The 22,286-nt window shown below is 37.4% G+C and overlaps 1 protein-coding gene across 1 annotated transcript in view; it reads right to left on the reverse strand.

Annotated features, from left to right (window-relative positions):
• Nucleotides 1–22,286, reverse strand: part of PASD1 (PAS domain containing repressor 1) — a 70,648-nt gene that overhangs the window by 28,865 nt on the left and 19,497 nt on the right. Inside the window, 5 exon segments of the mRNA XM_033220842.1 lie at nt 15,122–15,204; nt 17,582–17,712; nt 19,041–19,151; nt 19,602–19,658; nt 19,661–19,700. Of these exon segments, the coding sequence (XP_033076733.1) occupies nt 15,122–15,204; nt 17,582–17,712; nt 19,041–19,151; nt 19,602–19,658; nt 19,661–19,700 (422 nt within the window).

The following is a 22,286-nucleotide window of genomic DNA, read 5'->3' on the forward strand; positions in this document are numbered from 1 at the left end:
GGGTACAGACAAATGGAACCTTCCTTAAAATGTTAACAGAAAAATTGGCCAAGCACAATATATCCTAAGTATCTTCAAAAACTGTTAAAATATTTCAATCCACTCTAAGTCATTAAGCTTTGTCAGAGTTCACAGATACTAGTTTGGGGAAAATGGTAAATTTGGCAAATGAGTCATTTGATGATATTGTTGATAAAATCTGAAAACATGCTAAATCATTGAAAAATTAGAAAATGAATTCTTTAAAAATGTATTATGAGATTAGCATAAACTAAAAACATTCATATGAAGTCCTGAAATTGTTTTTATTCAAAAGAATGGTAAACCATTCTGCAACTTTTAACTTTTTACAAATTAAACATTCCTTAAAATGTTGAAAATAATATCCATTGAGTATAATCAAGAATGTAGTCATTGCATATAATCAAGAATAATACATTGATATGAACAGATACTTAGTATACTGAATAGATAAGGGTTTTGTCCAAACTATGGCCTGTGAGCCAAAATCAGCAGCAGCCTGTTTTTTACAACGTTAAGAATGGATTTGGAAATTTGAAAAAACACGAGCAGGTGATTGGTTTCTTTCTCTCCAATGGAAGCAGAGGCAACGGACAACTTACAGCCAGAGAAGCCCATTGCATTCTCACTTGGGAGAGATCTTAATGGACCTGAAGCTGCTCAAGATCATGGTTTCTTGCTAACAAAGGGACAACAAATCCCATCATTTACCATCTTAGCATATGAATGTTTTAGGAAACTCTTCCTGAGTGACTGCTTCCAGAAATTTTCTTTTGGCTTAAGAAATTAACTTTTAGTCACAAAAAGTTCTGTCTTTTTTTGATGTGAGGGAAAAGTATGATATTTCATTCAGATATTCTGAATGGAAGGAGTGTGCTATTTGAATTTACCAGTTCTCTCCAGCAGAGTAATTTATTACCCCAGGGCCTAAAAGGATGGAAAAGGAAAATGTCTGGTGTGTGTGTGTGTTTGTTTGTGTGTGTGTGTGTGTGTGTGTGTGTGTACACGTGTGTACACGCCTATGGTGTGTATTAGGATTGAGAGATACGCAGAAAGTGAAACAAGATGACTCAGGAAATAATGCACCCTTCTCCTCTCCAATTCCCTACCCTGAGCATCACACCCCTTACTGCTCCCTGGCCACAGCATGAAGAGGACTGACTTTCATGAGACAACGAGTTAGGGTCTATACGCATCTTTCCATTTCAGCCTTCCTGTCTTCCTGTATGAGACACAGATATGGATTCTTGTGGCTTTCAAAATCATATTCTTTGAGTGGATTAACATATATATATATATATATATATATATATATATGATATATCTGAAGCTGATACATGACTGAAACTACACCATACAGATTAATTCAGATAATTTTACATATCAGAAAATGAAGATTTAAAACAAAATGTTGAATTTCAACTATTTAGAACATGAGGTCCTTTTTATCTGGCAGGTAATTACTTTTATGGCATAGCTAAGAAAATTCAATTATTCTTTTAGCTGTATGGTAAAGACTTGCTTCAAATAATTACTAATACACTACTGAAAAGAAGCCAAATGGTGTGACTCTGATACATTTAGGTGTTTTACAAAGGATGAAGTCAAAATGGGAAAATTTCCACTAAAATCATACTCCATCCATTTCATAGAAACCATCACTCTCTAAAGGGCCATTTTGAATTCCTCTAATGTGCTTTTTTGGTTACACCAGTTTTTCACAAACACATCAAAAGAGGAAAAACAGCGAACAGCACTTGGTGGTATTTCCTCACCAGAATTAAAAATAAGTAATGCACAATATTCATTACACTTAAAAAGTAAATATGATCATCAACATGGTAGAAATCTTAGTCTCATATACCCTGAAGAGCAAGTAATCTCTGGTAAGAGTTGCCCTAATGTCAAATAATAAAGACAAAACAGAAAAGTGAACACTAAGTCAACAAAAACTCTATTGCTCTAAAATTAACCAAAAAAGTTTCAAGGTTTTGTCATCTCAAAAAGAATATTGCTGATATTGGCTTCCTCTGAGCAGTGTAGAAATATTAAGTAAACATGAAAGTAACTTTAGAATCTGATTAGTGTTCTGTGGTCCGCCCCCTGCCCCTTTTCAAACGTAGGGAAGGCAATGTATAGCTTTGGTTGGTGAGTCACTGGAAAATGCCTGGATGCCAGTTGCTAACACTAAAGACATTCATGGGCAGAATGAATGTTAAGGCTACACAGTTCCCCATCATATATTTGTGGAAAATTCATTCCAGGAGAAATTCATAAATCAGACACAAGACTATACTAAGACCAGAACTGTGTGGTAAGATATAAAGAAAGTTTGCTCTGTTCCCACTAACTAATAAGCCCTTAAGGCCAAGCCTTCCACCTGAGGACAGGATGCTCTATAGGGATGCATCTCTCACTCAAAGAGGACAGGGTTTTTGAACGACTAGAACTGACAGCTCACATATAATTTCTACAGTTTGTAAGGTACTACATTGACTTTTATATTTCATTATTTTCATATTTGGATCCATTATCAAATATTTTTCCAGTCTAAAAACTATTTTATGAATTAATGTTTGTCACTATTCAGTTAAAATCATTTGCTTTCACTTCAATGAAACAAGACACACACAAACACACACACATTTTTACATCATAAAACAGGGCAGGTCCAACTTCTTTTTAATACAGCCAGTAACCTTAGAACGCCTGGACTAGGTCCATATGTTCATGCTAAGGTTTTGCCAAAGAGCCCATGTTTTATTTGGCATCTGAGTCTTCCTACTTTTGTAACCCACCTCGGTCATCCCTCTAAGGTAACATGGTGTATGGTTTTTCTGTCACTTTTATAAGACTATTATTGAGCCAGTTGGGGAAATAAAGCAACAGAGACCAGTCAAGTCCCAGCACATGTTAAAAGAAAATGTTTTATGTCTTTGCTACTTATTAAAATGCTAATGGCCTATGTGTTGGCTGTGCAAATATGAGATATGATTTGAAGTTTGCCCTTGTTTTCTTTTTGTTCTGAAAATCAGCTCTGTTAGTTTCCAATGGCAAGATGGACCCATGGATAAACACATGACTGTATTCTAGAAATCAGAAAATGAGTTAATTGAATAAAATGAGCTGGTCTGTGTACTGAGGGAGACACAAGCTGAATGCAATTTGGTCCCACTCTTAGCAAGCTTTTGATTTTCTAGGAGAGGAGCTAAGTCAGTCTCTGTGATCTCAAGGCAAAGTGGAGAGTGTCAGTAGGAGAGCAGAAAGCAGGGAGGAAGAGCTCTTCCGAACTGGGCACCAGGAGGAACTTCTCAGAGAGGGAAGATGGAACTGTTTCTTGAGGGGTGAGAAGGATTCAAGTATACAAAATACAGAGGGGAAAAACGTTTTAGTCCATGTAGAAATAGTGAATGAACTTAAATGGCATTTATGCAGAATGGTGTAGCTTCTTGTAATATTGTGGTTTCTCATTTAGTTGTACATCTCAGCACTAGGCAGCAAGTTTTATGAGGAAAGGCACAGTAGTGGGCACTGCAAACACAGTTTCATGGATCTTACAGTTTCATGGGAAATCCAGACAATGAATGATTAGTTTAGAGATAACTATAAAGTTAAAAATTGTAATAAGTATGATTAAGGAAAAGGGCAGAATGCCAGAGGAGAGAATAAAAAATGAACTTACGGGAACGAGTATAAGCCAACTATTGAGCAACATGATGGAAAAATATTTCAGGTTGAGGACACAAACATGTGCAAAGACTCTATGTTGGAAGAGTGTTGAGAATTCACAGAAAAGAGAAGCCAGGGAGGCTGAAGTCTGACAGACAAAAAGTAATATAACACAAAATGAGGTTTCAGAATAAGTAGGCATGAGAGCAGTATGCTTTACAGACCATACAAAAGGAGTTTGGATTTTATTCTAAGTGCAATGGGAAAAGCACTGAAAGTTTTGAGCAGGACAGTAACAAGATCATATTTCAACAAATGATATTGGAGCAACTGGACATCCATATACCAAAAACAATGAACTCTGACCTAAATTTCACACCTTGTAAAAATATTAACTCAAAATAGATCATAGATATAAACTTAAAATCCAGAATGATAAAACTTTTGGGAAAAAAAAAAACTAAAAATGTTTATGTGGCCTTGGTTTGGTAATGAGTTCTTAAGACACGATACCAAAAGCAATCCATCAAAGAAAAAAAAATAACAAAATATTCCTTCCTTAAAATAAAAACCCTTTGTTCTGCAAAATACACTGTTAAGAGAATGAAAATAGAAGTCCCAGACTTGAGAAAGTACTTGCATGTCAAATATTGAACAAAGAACTTGTATCCAGAATGTATAAAGAATTCTCAAAACTCAGACTGTGGTGAGGATGAAATGAGCTAAGATGTGTTTAAAATACTCTGAACAGTGTCTGATACATAGTAAGCACTCAGCAAGTGTTGTTATTGCTTTTCTTCTGTGGTTTTTTTTTTCACTTTAAGTTCTAGGGTACATGTGCACAACGTGCAGGTTTGTTACATAGGTATACACATGTGCCATGTTGGTTTGCTGCACCCATCAACTTGACATTTACATTACGTATTTCTCCTAATGCTTTCTCTCCCCTATTCCCCATTCCCTGAAAGGTCCCAGTATGTGATGTTTCCCACCCTGTGTCCAAGCATTCTCATTGTTCAATTCCACCTATGAGTGAGAACATGTGGTGTTTGGTTTTCTCTCCTTGTGATAGTTTGCTGGGAATGATGGTTTTATATGAGTATGATTTCATAGTTGAGGATACCAAGGTTCGGGGAAGTCAAGCTGCTAAAGCTATACAGCAATAAGTGACAAACCCAGAATTTGAACCCAGATTGTTAGCTTTGGAGACCACATTTTTAATTTTTACTGCTCTGACTTTACAAAATTAATATTAGAACAATGTTTGCAGGATGCTGAAAAGATTAAAGACAATGAATATGAGAAAATATTTTGTGAATAAAAAATGAAACAAAAAAAGAATTCTCAAAACTCAATAAGAAAACAAACAACAAAATTTTAAAATTAGGCAAAAGATTAAAACATACACTTTGTCAAAGAAGATGCAATGATGGAAAATGATGAAAAGATATTCAACAATATTAGTCCTTAGGGGGAATGCAAATTAAAACTATAACTCAATACCACGATGTGCCTATTAGTGGCTAAAATTTAAAAAATGACAACACCTTTGATGCATGCAACAACTCGGATGAATCTTAAAGGAATTGTGCTGAGAGAAAGAAGCCAGTCTCTAAAGATTGCATACTGTATGACTCCATTTATATGACATTCTCAAAAAGACAAAACTATAGGGATGAAGTATAGATCGTGGTTGAAATGAGTTTAGGGTGAGGTGGGGTAGGGCTGACAATAAATAGGCAGGACAAGGAAGTTTTTTGAGGGATAACAGAACTGTTCTGTATTCTGATTACAGTAGTGGTTGAATGAATCTATAGCTTACTTAAAATCCACAGAACTGTATACCAAGAGGAAAAAAAAAAAAACAATTTTACTACACAATTTAATAGATAAATTGTTAAGAAATAATTTGAAAAATGAAAATACAGGCCAGGCACGGTGGCTCATGCCTGTAATCCTAGCACTTTGGGAGGCCAAGGTAGATGGATTACCTGAGGTAAGGAGTTCAAGACCAGCCTGGCCAACATGGTAAAAACTCCATCTCTATTAAAAATGCAAAATTTAGCTGGGCCTGGTGGCAGGCATCTGTAATCCCAGCTACTTGGGAGGCTGAAGCAGGAGAATCGTTTGAACCTGGGAGGCGGAGGTTCCAGTGAGCTGAGATCACACCACTGCACTCCAACCCGGGCGACAGAGCGAGACTCCATCTCAAAAAATTAAAAAAAAAAAAAGAAAAAAAGAAAAAGAAAATACATATCCACAAAAAGCCTTTTTTAAAAGAATGTTCATTGCAGCTTTATTTGTAATAATCCCAAACTAGAAACAAATGTCCATCAAAAGGTAAATACATAACAAATTGTGGTATAGTCTTACAACAGAATACTCTCAGCAACAAAAAGAATGAACTACTGATACATACAATTACGCTGGGTTAGAGGGCAGAATCAACAGAATATATATTGTCTGGTTCTATTTTTATGAAGTTCTAGTAAAGGCAAAATTAATCTACAGTGAAAAAATTTAAAACAGCAGTTGCCTCTAGATGGGAGGATGTCAGAGAAGGGGCACAAAGAAGCTTTCCAGTGTGCTGAAAACATTGTTTATCTTTAAAAATTTTTAATTAAGAAGTAAAAATTATATATTTCTGGAGTACAATATAATGTTTTGATATATGTATACACTGCGGAATGGCTAAATCAAGCTATTTAAAATATGCAAGCATTACCTCACATACTTATCATTTTTGTAGTGAAAACACTTAAAATCTACTCTCTTAACAATTTTCAAACATAAAATACAATGTTGTTAACCATAGCCACCATGATGTACATTGTACATCTTGACAGGAATGAGGTTTACATGGGCTTCTCCATTCAAAGCTCATGGAATGGTAGACTTAAGATAGGTGTATTTTACTACATGTAAATTTTATTTTACAAATGTAAATAATATTAAACTCAATTTAGAAGGTTTTCTTTTTGCAATGACATAAGTTGGCAATCCTAAAACTACTTTCTGTGCATCTGATATTTGAGCAAGTAAGTAACTATATTGAGGACAATGGGGCCAGGCCTTTGCGATTATTGGAAAAGAGTGTTGCAAATACAGAAATGGAAAGGCTAGAATGAACCCTATGGTTTTGGCTTAGAATCTGAAGCATCACTATGAACTCATCATTTGTATTATTTTATATACACTCATACACAAAGGTACACATACATACAGATGGGTAGACATGGAAATACATATAGATATATATCTTTATATGTAGGTACATGTGTATTTGTTTCCTAGTTCTGAAAGCACTTAAAAGCAGTAGCACACAAGTAACAATGACCACAAGTAGTGCCTAGATCTTGGTTTCTAAACACTTCCAATTAAAGAAGCTGGAGTTGCTCAGACTAAGAGAACTGGCTGATTTCTCTGAGGCAGAGAAAGTACAAAATGAACCTGAACAGTCTTGTGCCAGGTAGTAAGGGGGATGCTCAAGAATGATGGGACACATTAAAAAGAGATGAATCAGCTGGAAGAGGCTCCCACTGGCCAATTCCGAGACAATGTGAGCACTGAAATAAGTAATAATAGTAATATATTATAAGCCAGTGAATAAATAAATAACAAATCAATGAGGCACAGGGGAAACTTCCTAACCAAAATGCCAACCAATAAATGTAGAAGGTATGATGGTGTTAGAAAATTATCAACAGGTACTAAGACTAGAGGGTAAAAATTTCTTGAGGAACAGAGTATTTACATGTCTTCAAGTACTTTCCCATAAGTTACTTAAAATTTACAAAGGGAAATTTTACTTCACAGGTGAGAAACTTGGTGGACATCTCTTCAACCATGCGATCAAAGTTAATATCCGCTTGTGAGAAATATCAACATCATCCATCTTTTGATATGTTGTACTGAGAATACAACATTGCTTCTGTGGTATTCCTGACAAAAATGCGTAACTTGACTCCAGTTAAGAAGACACATCAGACAAACCCAAATGGAGGGACATTCCATAAAATATTCAGTCTGCACTCATCACAAATTTCAAAGTTAAGAATATCAAAGGGAGTCTGGGAAACTATTCCAGATTAAAGACATATGACAACTAAATGTAATCACGATCCTAAATTGGATCTTATACCAAAAAAAAGCTACAAAAGATAACTGACAACATTTGAATATGGACTGTGGATTAGATAATAATATTTCACAGATACCAAAATTCCTGATTTTATAACCATACTGAGGTTATGTATTATAATAAACTTAAACACAGGAAATACATAAAAGTATTTGAGAAATAGAGGTGTACTTCCATAGTTCATAATAAATTACACACACACAAAATATCTATCTATATGGAGAGAGAGAGACGAGAGAGGGAAGAAAAGATGGGAAGAAGTTGAAAGAAGGAGAGAAAGGGAGAGAATGATAATAAAGCAAATGGGGCAAGCTGTAAAAAGTTGTGAGTATAGATAAAAGAGGACACATATAGTTCCTGCCAATATTCAAATAAAAAGTTAAAAAGTAAAAAAAAAAAAGGCAATGGAGCTAAAGCAAAAATGGTCCCAAGATAAGAAAGAGGTAAAGCAAAAATCACTAAGCGAAAAGAGAGCTGGATGAATCGCATTCCACATCTTCAGATGACCAACACAAAACTGGGCATCTATATTGTGGAGTGACAAATGAATACTGTGAGAAAAAAATATTATTATTTGAGCAGAATATGCAGCTGTCAGAATATTTATTTAAAATTGCTTTTCATAAAATAGGCAAATATGTCAGGTAATTCGTCCCAGTTTTTTAAACTTTTATATTTATTAGACTCTTTTTTTCATTAGTGTCTAAACCGTCAGTGATTTGTGTTGCTTCAATGAGTTTTGAGTACAAATCCTTACACAGAGCTTTTCAAAAAATATTAACAACAAAATTGCTCTTAGCAATCGCAAATCTAATAGTATAATGATTTTATGCTTTTGGACGATCAAAATAATTTGTCATGTAGCTGAAGATGGAGTATGGGTTGGCTAGAAGTCACATCATAAAGAAAATGATATGTAAAACCAGGAATCCTGAGACCGCTATCCCTGCTACCTATGTTTTTTGATGTCTGTCCTTTTCAAGGACCAGGCCCTGTACATACTACTAACATGACTAGTTAAATGTACACCAAGAGGCTGGCTTCAAATCTAACAAATACAACTGCATGGGAATGGGCTCAGGTTCTTTCCCTGGATGTCAGCCTGAAAAGCCCCAACTCCTTTCCTTATCTGTTAACACCAGGTGTCAGCATGTGAATTATCTCTCTGGTGGGTGTAAGAGCATAGAATCATCTGGCTGGATGTGGCCTCCAAGCTGGAAGTTTCATCATATTCAAAGTTGGCCACACCCACTTCACCTGCAAGGAGACATGGATGCTCTTCATGGAATAACTTGGTTGTTAATGGAGAGAGTACCATCTCAGTATGGAGGTTAAAGGGTACTGGCTTTAAGCAGAAAAAAAATAACTACCTTAAATGTATAGAAAAATAATAAGAATATTGAAGAAATCACCAGACACAAACTTCAGATCATGACTGTCTGCTATGTTCACAGGTAGCCCTTTGTATTTAATAGTGTCTGTATAGATTAGTCAGGACTATAGTGTTAAATTATAATTACTCCATATTTGGAAGGACTTTCTAATTCATAATAATCTGACTTGCATAGTATTTTACAAAACATATAGATCTATTTCTTTTTTTTATTTGAGCCTCATACCCATTCTGCGGTAATTATCTTCACCATTTATAGATAAAGAACGTGAGACTTAACAGGCTTCTCCAAGATCACACAACCTGTAAATGGCAAAACTGAGAAATAAAACCTGAGCATTAGTTTTAAAAAATTTTAATTTTATGTTGTTTTAAAACTATACTATAAGACCTCCACAGTATTTGCCAAAGGTGACAGGTAGAATTAGGAGACTAGAATTAGTAAAAATGGCCAAGTAACGTGCAAAGGGAGAGCAGGTAGTGTTGACTGAGTCTCCACACGACATTGAAAAACAAGAGAAATAATGGTGAATGACTCTAGCAGGAGCTATTCCACAAGGCAGGGTCGAGCTGACATGATCCTGGTCCTTCCTTCACAGTTGCTCACAGGCCCTGCATGCTCTGAATGTTCCTCTCTGGTGACTCTGCTCCAGCTACACTGGCTCCTTTGCTGTTTCTCAAACATACGCTTCTGCCATGTACTTCTGCCTCAAGGACCTTGCATCTGCTCTTCCCTCTGTCTGGAATATCTCCTCCAAAATCCACGAGGCTTGCTCCTCCACTCCTTTCAGATGTTAACTCAAGTCACCTTCTTGTTGAGGCCCTTTCTGGCCACAAGGGAACCACAAGGAATTGCCAACATTACTCCATTTTTATCCTATAAAAATGCCATTTCAAAATCTAGTAATATTTAACCTTCCCCCAATAACATCCCTATCCCCCTTTCACTGCTCAATTTTTTTTCCCTTGGCCCTCATCATCTCACCTACTCTATAGTCTATTGATTTGTTTATTATCTTTCTCCTCCACCAGAATGTAATTACCATGAAGATAAGGACTTTTGCTCACTACCATATCCTAAATCTTGGAACAGAAACTTCCACATAGTAGATGCTAAATATTTTCTGTATGAATAAGTAAGTTTCGCTGGGACTAAAGTGATAAGACTAGGCATGCTAGCCACATTTGCAATGATGTGCAAAGCTCCTCCTCTGTTCAAGATGGGGCAGACATAAGGAATGGAGTCAATACGGTAAAGTACGGTAAAAAGACTCAGTACAACAAAACCTCATTAATTAGGACCATTGCACGTCTCTGCAAAATTTTCCCCATACCTTTGTACAAGGTGTGTCTTCACTGAAAGAGGAATTAGGCAGGAACATTCTTTCTGGTGGAGTTGCTAACAGATGGAGTCTCCCCAGGGACCAATTCCAGTCCTGTAGCAGAGTTTCTGAGGACTTTGCAAGCACAGGTAACACCTATCAGACCTGGGAAATACTCGTCATTTGATTTTCCAGTGTTTTCTACTTTACTTTTGGGTAAAAATGTGCCATCTTTGTAAAAAGTATTAGGACTAACTAATTGGTATAATCTCCTCCCTCTAAGGTGAAATTATAAAGAAAAATGCTTTTTCTTAGTAACATCCCTGGTCACATACTTCCCAAAGACTCATTGAGTTTTCTCTCTTGAATCTTTTTTTTTTTTTTTTTTTGAGACGGAGTCTCGCTCTGTCGCCCAGGCTGGAGTGCAGTGACCAGATCCCAGCTAACTGCAAGCTCCACCTCCCGGGTTTACGCCATTCTCCTGCCTCAGCCTCCTGAGTAGCTGGGACTACAGGCGCCCGCCACCACGCCCGGCTAATTTTTTGTATGTTTTTTAGTAGAGACGGGGTTTCACCGTGTTAGCCAGGATGGTCTCCATCTCGACCTCGTGATCCGCCCGTCTCGGCCTCCCAAAGTGCTGGGATTACAGACTTGAGCCACCGCGCCCGGCCTCTCTCTTGAATCTTATACCAGCCACAGCTCCTGAAACTGGTGTCCTCGTGGAATGGAGCCTAGGATAAGTTAGGTCCCAAATACAGCTATACTGCCTAACTAGCTGTGTGAGTTTGGGTGAATCATACATCCTTTGCGAGTGCACTTTCTCACCTGTACAATGAGTCTAAAATCTACCTTTTAGATGTGTAGAAAATAACTGAGTAATAAACATAATATAGCATCATGAAGTATGAAGAACAAATTGCACTGTGTTAAAAGATGATGCTATGATAGGAATTTGGGCCTTACCAATACATACAACTGGGTAAATCCAAAAAGTAACTTAGTTGCTTACTTCTGACTCCAGCAGTAGCAAGACAGCAGAGGGCTACTCGATATTCACTTCTTTGCCTGACCCTCACTGACTCACAAATCCCTTACTTCTTTCTACCTTCAGTAGTCCAGGAAAGCAAGACTTTCCGAAAACTCCAGTGCATCTGTAGCCTCAATGAAAAATACCCCAGCTGTTCAGGCCCTCTCCTGGAATGAAAGATTTTTAAGCCTCAAATCTTAAACATGCACAAACAGGACATTCTATGTGGAAATACACCCTTTCTTCTAAACACTTCAAATTCCCATCTTTGTGTTTCCTTCATAAGTGTAGAAAAAACTCAGCAGGATGCTTCTTACTCTTAAAAAATTGAATTACCAAGATAAGGGAAACATTTTGGGAGCTGTAGGTCCCTATGACCTTTGTGACCAATTGCTTTTCTAACTATCCCCCAGAGGGTAAAATGGGAGCCAGACTATTAATAACTAAAAATTACAACCCCGATACAACGCAATCTCTTCTCCTTTTTAATTGAAAACATCATGGGGACAAGGGACAAGTCTATGAAAAAATCAAACAATAGGGTACTGGTTTGCACTTTTTTCTAACAATACTGCATAATGATTGAGAGATCTCATGGCCTGGAATGTATTACCATTTTGATAAGATCAAGTAACCAATCAGTTAATGAGCAGATGTCACTTCTGCCTACTCAATATCAGGCTCTGTGCTAGACAAGGATGAGGGTGACAGGTCCTGCCTTACAGAGCTCAGGTTAGTGGGCCAGCCAGGTCCACTAACAGTCCATCACATGAGAGCTGAAGAGACTGGGGCCAGAGTAGTGGCGATGGAGTTGGAGGAGGGAGGGATATGAGAGGGACAAGCAGTCTGGAATTAATCAGACTTTTCTTTATTAAATGCATCCGTTTTTTCCTTAAGTGTCATTTTCTATCTTACTTCCTACATGATAAACAATCCATTGTCTAGTTTTGAATTTAAGGGGAAAGAGTGTGCATTCACCCACAATTGAGTCATAATTTCTTACAAAATTAGAAAAGACATAATTTTAAGCCTTCAGAAAACACTTTTCTTATGTATCTTATGAAGATTATGGCATAGATGTGGTAGTTGGCTCCTTGCTGCATCAGAATATTTTTCATCCAATTAAGCTCTACCTTTAAATAAAATACGGGTGTCTTTGTTCTCTAAACTCTCACTATCTGAATATTTGCTACACTGATATGCTAATTTTTAAACAAAATTCATTACCCAAACCTGCTAAATAAATCTGTTTTAGGGCGCATGCAAGAATACCTTTAAGTCATGCATGCCTAGACAAGAGCACGCCAGTGTGCTGCTATTGTGTCTCAGTCATTCTCCTTATAGCGTCTTGAGTTCATGTTGTTTAAACATGTTGTCTTGTATGTATCTTATTCTCCACATTATTCAGTAAAAGGTCTTTTAAGAAACTAGAGAAGCTAATGAAGGAAGTGGGCAAGACTAACAGGCCTATTGAAGTCCATGTACTATAAGAAAAGTTGGGAGCAATGAAGCACATTCAGAGACTGGCTAGAAGTCTTAAGTTTGGTCATGCATGTGCTCCCCACTCCTAGGAGCCAAACATAAAACACTGAAGATTCATTTAAAAATCTAGATTATGGCCAGGCGCAGCGGATCACACCTGCAATCCCAGCACTTTGGAGGCCGAGGCGCGTGGATCACGAGGTCAGGAGTTCAAGACCAGCCTGACCAACATGGTGCAACCCAGTCTCTACTAAAAATACAAAAATTAGCCGGGCGTGGTGGTGCATGCCTATAATCCCAGCTACTCAGGAGGCTGAGGCAGGAGAATCACTTGAACCCAGGAGGCGGAGGTTGCAGTGAGCCGATATTGTACCAGTGCATTCCAGCCTAGGTGACAGAGTGAGACTCCTTCTCAAAGAAAAAAAAAAAAAATTAGATTCCATAAAAACAGCATGCTGGTACAAATAAATGTGATCATGGCATGAGCAGACATGTCACATTGTCACATTCAACACACAATTACACAATTATTAATACAAATGCAGCTTTATGTTAACAAGAATTTTTAACCAAGCAAAGGGGATGTAAATAGCTAGCCACCATGAGTTCTGTTTCTCATCCCATTGCTCTGTGTGTAGCATCAGACAATGGTTGACAGCCAATCACCTCTGTACTCTTCTGATGGGAATGGAAGATTCTCCCTGCCTCCTCTTAAATCCAGATGAGCCTCAAATATTTCCTGTTTAACTCATTCCTTCACCAGCTCTGGCTTCCTTACCTCCTCCTGCCTCTGAATAGTAACAGTGACCACAGCTTCCAGCTCACTCTTCTCACCATCAGACCTCATACAAGCATGCCTTTGATCCCAAGAAACCTCTTTGAAAGTTCCCTTGTTTGCTTATTTTATTTTGCTAAGTATTACTGGCATACAGTGCACATCTTTAATATATTTAATATATTATTTCATTATTTATTTACCAGTACATGTACACTGCAATGTAGAAGGAAAATGGAATCCATTCCCAATACCAGACACTATGGTATATGCTCTTGTGGCTAACTACATACAAACGTACCTAACAATTAGTTTATCAAATGCTGAATAACTGTACAGTATTATAAATAATTTACATTTTACAGAATTCCTTTGTGGTTTGTTAAATAAGTTTATAAAGGGGTGTTAGTGGTATCTGGCATATTAATCAGCATTTTCCTGGGGGTTAGGAATATATTTTTACTTTTCTCATGTAAAATAGTGGAATATTGGCTTCTACTCTCTGAAAATGTGTTAGTAAACAAATTTTAAAGAACATATTAGATTCACAAAAGAGGGATGCCTGTATAATTAGCAGTTACCACAACGCATACTTGCTTTTCTACCATTTAAAAGTGTCTAAACATTACCTTTATTTTCAAGAAAAAAAGTAATGAAGTAGTATATTAAAATGCATTACCTTAATTTGAAAGTCATTACATGTCTGGGTCAGTTAAGTTTTCTCTATTTATTGCTTTAATGCTTTTTTAAAAACAATAAAAAGCCAATCACCTGTATTTATATTCTGTTGGAAAAACACGTGAATTATATGAGCTGGGAAAGGAAGTTCAGACTAGTAGACTGCTATTCTGGTTTTATTTATTTATTTAGTGACAGGGTCTCAGTCTGTTGCCCAGGTTGGAGTGCAGTGGCACGGTCACTGCTCACTGCAGACTTGATCTCCCAGGCTCAATTGATCCTCCCACATCAGTCTCCCAGCTAGCTAGGACTACAAGCACATGCCACCATGCTTGGCTAATTTTTTTTTTGTATTTTTTGTAGAAACAGGGTCTCACTATGTTGCTCAAGCTGGTCTCAAACTCTTGGGCTCAAGGGATCCTCCTGCCTCAGCCTCCCAAAGTTCTGGGACTACAGACATGAGCCACCATCCCTGGCCCATTTGTTTCTTTTTTCTTTTTATTTTCAATTTGATGGGAAAAAAATATCTGTAGGTGTTATTTCTCTTGTTTTAGTTTTGCTCAGTAAAATTGTATTCTAGATCTTCATTACCTTTATCAATACTACCTCTCACCTGAGCTCTCCCACAAAAGGTTTCTCATCTGAATCTTGCATAAGTTTAGCTTCGTCACTGGCTGCCTTTGAAGTGTAAAGTTGCTGCAGAAAAATTCAAATATTTAGATATTTAGTATGTATACAAATAGTAAAAATGCATAGCATATATTAATTTTGGAGGCATGCTCATATCCAATGTTACAAATAATCTGCATATCAATGTGAAAATGCACTGGAGTTTTACAGATTTGAAAAACTCAAGATTATAGAGATATAATGATTTGACCCAAGAAATAGAGCTAGTAGATCTAGGAGCAGAATTTCAAAGTTTGAACTGTGAGTTCATCACTCTTCCCACTGTACTACACAGTCACACTGTGAAAAAATCTTCCTCCAAAAAGCCATCTGTTTGCACAAGACTTTTTCTCCAAAATGTCCACTAATATGGAACAAACATCCTACAAACCTAGAGAGAAACTGGACTAGAACACAAATAGAGTTCCTTGTGCTGTAAGGGCAACCAAGGTATTGGGCCAAATAAGATTTTTTTCTCTTTCTCAGAGAAGGAAGTAGGTACTGGGGTTGACTTCCAAAGTGGGATGTCTGTATTCTCATAGCAGATGTGACAGTTCAAATCCCACAAGGCTACAAAGAAGGAATAATGGAAGGGGCAACTGAATTAGGCAACCTCCTTAAACTGTCTTTCTTCTATACTGCTTTTCTTACCATCTTAAATTTGAAGAAATGATGACATATATTACTTGTTCTAAAACTGAATGTAAAGGCCCCCTCCACAATTTCTAAAATGTGGTCTGAAAATCCCACATTTTAAACCAGAGATGAAAAGTAAAGCAAGTATGTTGCCCTCTCTGGATCACTGGCAGTAATAATGACAGTAATAACAATGATCACGACAATTGTAATAGCTCACATTTACTGAGTGCTTGCCATATAGGAGAAACTGTCTTATTTACTCCTTACAACCCTAATAGAAGGTACTATGACTGCCATTTATAGAAAAAGAAACTGAGGCTAAAGGATGTGACTTGGCCAAGGTCACACAGCTGGTAGGGAAAGGATCTGAACATAGGAAATCTGGATCAGAGGCTTCCCTTATAAGGTAATGAGTTGGATATGTTTTATGTTGTAACGTCAACACAATATTAACATGGCCCAAACAGTGCTGTTGATTTTAGCCTCCCACACTGCCTGATCCACATTGTCCCAGTCTTGCTAAAATCAGTTAATGGCACCTCCATTTGTTGAGTTCCACAAGCCAAAAAGCTAAGAGTCCTCCATGAGATGTTTCTCTCCCTTCTCCTAGACACTTTTAACTCGTCAGCAAGGGCACTATCTCCAAAATATATCCCATATCAGAATACTTTTATCTCCATTACTACAATCATAGTCCAAGCCCCTGTCATCTTTCACTTAGGTCTTCTTGCTTCCATTCTTGTTTCTCTATACTCTATTTCTCACCCAGTATTTAGCCTGACCTTTAACAAAGAAAATCAGATCATGTCACCTTCCTGCTTTCCAACGCACTTGAAATAAAACCCAACTGATTACCATGGATCTCAAAGTTCTACATAATCAGTCCCCTGTCTCTCTCCTGGATCTTATTTTCTGTTGCTCCTTCCCACTTTCACCTTACTCTGGTCACATAACTTACTTTGTTACTTGGAACTCTCCAAGCTAGTTACTACCTCAGGTCTTTTACAGATGTTGAACCCTCTACCTGCGTTGCCTTCCTTTCTTAGCATCCCTAGGGGTCTCTGCTCAAAAGACAAATTATCCGAAAAGGACCTTCCCTGACGACTCTGTCTGAACTCCTCACCCGCACTAGTCATTAGCACATTATTCTGTCATCCTCCATGGCACTTTCCAATATTATTTAGCTATTGCCTATCTCCCCTAATGTCTCTCTAGCACCTAGCACAGTACCTGGAACACAGTAGGTGCTTACTAAATATGTTACTGAATGGATAGATTAATGGATGCTGAATCTATCAGATGAATCCCAAAGTGAATTATTTTTAGAGCTAGAATTGTGAATGGTATGTTAGAGAATACAAAGAGAGCAGAAGTCTTTACAATCAGCTACCCAATGGGGCTGTGGTGGAGCTGCCTCAAAACTCACCTGGTATCAGAAGCCTTCCTTTATCTACCTGCCAAAATGCTCATTTCTCTTAATGTGTTTCAGTTCCCAGCACCTACCTTTTATAATATTTTATATTATGTCAAGACTACTTGTAAATGATTGTGCATTTCTTTCGAGTGTGTCCAAATTTTCATTGAGATGTTCACTTTCTGAAACATAGGAGCTGACTTTCCTTATTTGCATACCCTAGCACAACCCTCTGCACACACTGAGTAATTTAGCAATGCTGTCCTGTAGCTGAGAGACCAAAGGGGAAGTGACCCTTCAAAGGAAGCCCACGTCACCACAATGGGGGAAGCACAAACACAGTATACCCACCCGCAGGAGCTGAGTCCTGAGAATGCAAACATTTCCCACAAGATAAAACCGATCCTCCTGAGGAATACATGCAGCAGACAAGTCAGCATGGAGGTGGTTGGAAAATAAGCCACTAAAGACCACAGTAGACTCTAAGGAAGATAGACACACATGTGACAACAGAAAGGTGGACCAGTAAAACAAGAAGACAAATACCTGCCACATCCATGTGCTGTTTGCTAACCCACTGACAATTTTCAAAATTCTGAGCCATGGGATTTTTCCTGTCTTCTTTCCTTTTCAGCCACCCTCCCCACCAAAACATAAATAATTCATTACTGAGAATCAAATGTTGAGAGTTAAGATTGGTTTTCAGTCTTCCGTTATTACCCTGTGGATGGACATTTTAGCCTCCAAAAGAGATGTGGCTCCTCTCTTTTTATGTAGACCACATGGGTAGAGTGTGTGAGAGTGTGTGTGTGTGTGTAACCTGTGCACAAATAGTCAAGTAAGATTTTTTCAAAAAGTATGACCTTTAATTTCCAAGAATCATGACAAATATATCAGCCAGCTTTTGCGTGAGTTAATTTCATTTATTTATTAATTTCTCACATGTTCACCAATATTTGGTATTATTCACACTTCTAATTTTTCCCATTCTGATGGGTGTAGAGTGCTAATGTCATTGGTTTTTAAATGTTTCATTCTTTGCTTATTTGTGAGTTTGAGTATCTTTTCATATATTTGTTAGCTATTTGGGCTATTTACCTCTGATTCAAGTCCCAGATATTTTAACGGCTCCAAACCAGTTAATATTAATTAATCTATGTTAATTTCTCAGCTTGCAGTTTCTGACACCTCAAAATTTGTAAAATGGACCCTATATCCACACACAACAAAAATTTGGGTTTTCATTTCCGGTAAGTGGCACATTTTGTCCATTCAAATTCCCAGAGAGAGATGATAAACCCACTCACTATTCCGCTGGGCCAATGGACAGAACTTTATTGATCACTTTATTGATCTCTAGGTTTTATATACTGGTGCTTGACTGGGTGTTAGAATTCCTGACCCCAGCCAATGGAGCCTATGCATGACTTAAAACCCACCAAGGCCACCACAAAATCAGCTTCTTCTTATCATTATCATACTGCTTTAAACTTTAATTTCTGGTACACACAGACACATAGAGTCCCCATTATTTTAAGCTTGGATATGCATTAAACTTCTTTTGTTATATGTTTGCAATCATTTCCTTGTTTTATAAAAGGAAAGAGCCATCCTTAACAACTCAGTGTCCCCCACTTTGTAAATTTCACTGTTAATTTTTTAAAAGTCTAATTAATGTGAGTAGTCAGAAACTGTGGCCACAGGGATATCAGACAGTTTGCAAGTACCAAGCAGAAGAGCATTTATGTTAGTAATGAGCGGCTACATAACTCATAAATGTCATATAGATAAGATAAACAGAATTGCTTACCATTACAAATATCTCTTACATTCACAATAAATTTCACGTATTCGTAAGCAGAACTATCACCATGTTCAACATTTCCTCTTTTTAAATGACAGCAAAATTCAATATGTGTTTCTAATAAAAAGAGAACAAATACAAAACAAGTCTACATTTGTACTTTATCATATTCTACTGGATTATTTCATATCACCAATGTCTTACTTGGATTAGATTTTACAAAAATATTATTTTCTTTCCATGAACATTAACATTTACATAGCTATCTATGCTGTATCAGTAGAGCAGGGCACCAGCTAGAACACTACACACGATGGTCCATTATTTACACAGCACTAATGCAATTGTACAAATGCTACAATACTCAGAGTCTGTGGTGAAGAATAAGATTTAATGGAGGAAAGATTTTTTAACACTAGAAATAGTTTGCAATATTATATAAAAGTAAATTAATATATGATCAACAGCCATATATGCTCTAATTATCTTTTTAAAAATTAATCCATTGAGTGATTGTTACTTGTCCCTTAAAACCTTAGAATTTACTACTTTAAAAAATATACATACCTGAGTTTAACAAAGGAAATCTGAGAATAATCTTTTGGTAGACTTCATCTTTCTCTCATCAGGCAGAAGGCTTAATAATTTTTTGCCCACAATCTCAGCCTGGCGGGAGAGGAGAGGAGGAGGTGAAGGGGAAAGGGAGGAGAAGAGGGAGAGAGTAAACTTTTTTATCTGTGTTAATACTGTTCAGTTCCTTTTTTTATCTGTGTTAATACTGTTCAGTTCCTCTACCTCCTTACCTCCAGCGAGCTCATGCTCTGCCCCACCTCAGCCATCTACAGTTATATCTGTTATACCTCTAAAAAATACAATTCACATTATCCTACTTTATGACCACCACCTTCTACCTTTCCAGTGCACTCATACAAATACCCCTCTTGTATATACCACCTCTCCAACAATGATTCCATCCACTAAGACCTCTAACCCATTTCTATCACATTTTCACTGTACATTATCTTCCTCAAATCATCACATCTTTCCCTATCCAGTTCAGATTCCATGGTCACTGTAATCATTCCTATGTGCTCTTTCCCGCTACCACACTTGCCTGGGAAAATTTCGACTCTAGTTACTTCCAACCTTTCATTTACACCTACACCTTCACCAAGCAATTGAATGTAGATGAAGAAAACCCACAACTAAGCAGTATATTGTTTGAAATACGTATTCAACTCTGCCCAAAATTCATTTATTAGACAATTTGCTCCCCTACTCTTTTTCCTCCTTCAAACCTCCAACGCCCCAGCCTTCCTTCATTTTCAGCTGACCTAATTTCTTGTTTCAGTCAGTGAAAAAAATGGGAAACGTCAACATCTGACACCAAATTTACCAACCGATAATATCTGTTCCTGTGCCTAGAGACCTGCTTTCCCTCCTCTTCCAACGAATAAGCTGTTACCTAAATTTGACTCCTTCGCCTGTGCACCGCATCCCATTTTCTATAGACTATGAAAAGACATTGTTCTAGAAAGTCTTACTCTACCCCATACATCAAGTTTTCTTTTCCTCTCGACTGGGTGTTCCAATAAGCATACAGAATGCTGTATTATACATGCTATGATATCTGTCATCCATTTGGTCATTAAACACTGTATGCATGTATCCAAATATCACATGTATGCCATAAATATGTACAAATATTACATATCAATAGAAACTTTAAAAATAATCAGGAAAACAAAAACAACAGCACAAAATTCTAAAACGCATAACCTTCCTTTACATTGCTGCCTCTCCCTTCAACTATAACTCTACTTATCTGGAGTTATGTACAAATATTATACATCAATAAGAAATTTTAAAAATAATCAGGAAAACAAAAACAACACAAAATTCTGAACATGCATAACCTTCCTTTACATTACCGCCTCTCCCTTCAATTATAACTCTACTTATCTGGTCCACTTTGGGACAAAAATTCCTGAAATGAAACTATACTTGTCACCTCCCCTTTCTTCACTTCTCACTCTTTCTTGAAACCACACTAATGAAGTTTATATCTAACCACTCCACTGAAACTGCTTTTGTCAAGGTCACTAATGCCCTCCTGTTGCCAAATCAAACCATCACTTCTCAGCCCTCATCTTACCAAGCATCTCAGCATTTGATGCAATTGATCCTTCCTTTTCCCTTGATACATTTACTTGACTTGCAGGACACCACACACATGCGGATATACTTCTACCTCAAAGGCTACTCCTTCACATTTGCTAGATCTTACTCTTGCTTCCTGAATACTAGGCATCGGAGTGCCAGGGCTCAGTCATTAGGCCTGTTTCCCTATGTGGTCTCTTCCACTTCCATCTCATTAAATACCACCTATCTGTTAATGACTCGCAGATACTCGTCTGTTGCCCGCACGATAACTCAGTTTGAATGTCTACTCAGATTTCAATTTTAAGAGATCCAAAAAGAACTCCTGATCTTTTCTTTGACAAAATATGTTCCTCCTTCAGTCTTCCTAATATCAGTAATGGCAACCAGCATTTACCCATTTACTTGTCCTTGACTTGCCTTTTATCTCTGACACTCAACATCCATCAGCAATCTCTAATGGATCAATTTTCAAAACACGTACAGACTTAGTACACTTTTCACCACCTGGTCCAAGTCTCATTTCCAGTTTGGATTACTGCAGTAGCCGTAACTGCTCTCCCTGCATCTATTCTTGCCATGCCTCCGCCACCACTCCATTCTCTATAGAACAGCCAGCGTGATCCTTCCAAACATAAGCCACATCATGCTATTCCTATGTTCACTCAAAATTTTCCACTGATTGTCCAAGTCATTCTGAATAAAAGCCAATGTCTTTATAAGGGCTTTCACCACTCTATATTCTAGTTCCTTGCTGCTATTGACCTTATCTGCTCTCTCCCTCTCTCTCCTCTTGCTCACTGCACTCCAGGTACACCTAACTCCTTATTCATATCCAAACACAACGAGAGCAAATATTCATTTCAGAGCCCTTGAACTAACTCCTCCTTAAATGTGAAGCACTGGTTCCCAAATACTTGCAATGGCTTTCTCCCTCACTTAATACAGGTCTTTACTCAAAAGTATTTTACATAGCACCAACTCCTTGACATTCTCTTATTGCTTTTTTTGTTATCTGTTTATTATCTGCTTTCCCCATTAAAATGTAAATTGCAGTATAACAGAGACCTTGCCTGTCTTATTCACTGCTAT

The sequence above is a fragment of the Trachypithecus francoisi genome, unplaced genomic scaffold (assembly GCF_009764315.1).
Source record: "Trachypithecus francoisi isolate TF-2019V2 unplaced genomic scaffold, Tfra_2.0 Contig00010, whole genome shotgun sequence".
Classification (NCBI taxonomy): domain Eukaryota; kingdom Metazoa; phylum Chordata; class Mammalia; order Primates; family Cercopithecidae; genus Trachypithecus; species Trachypithecus francoisi.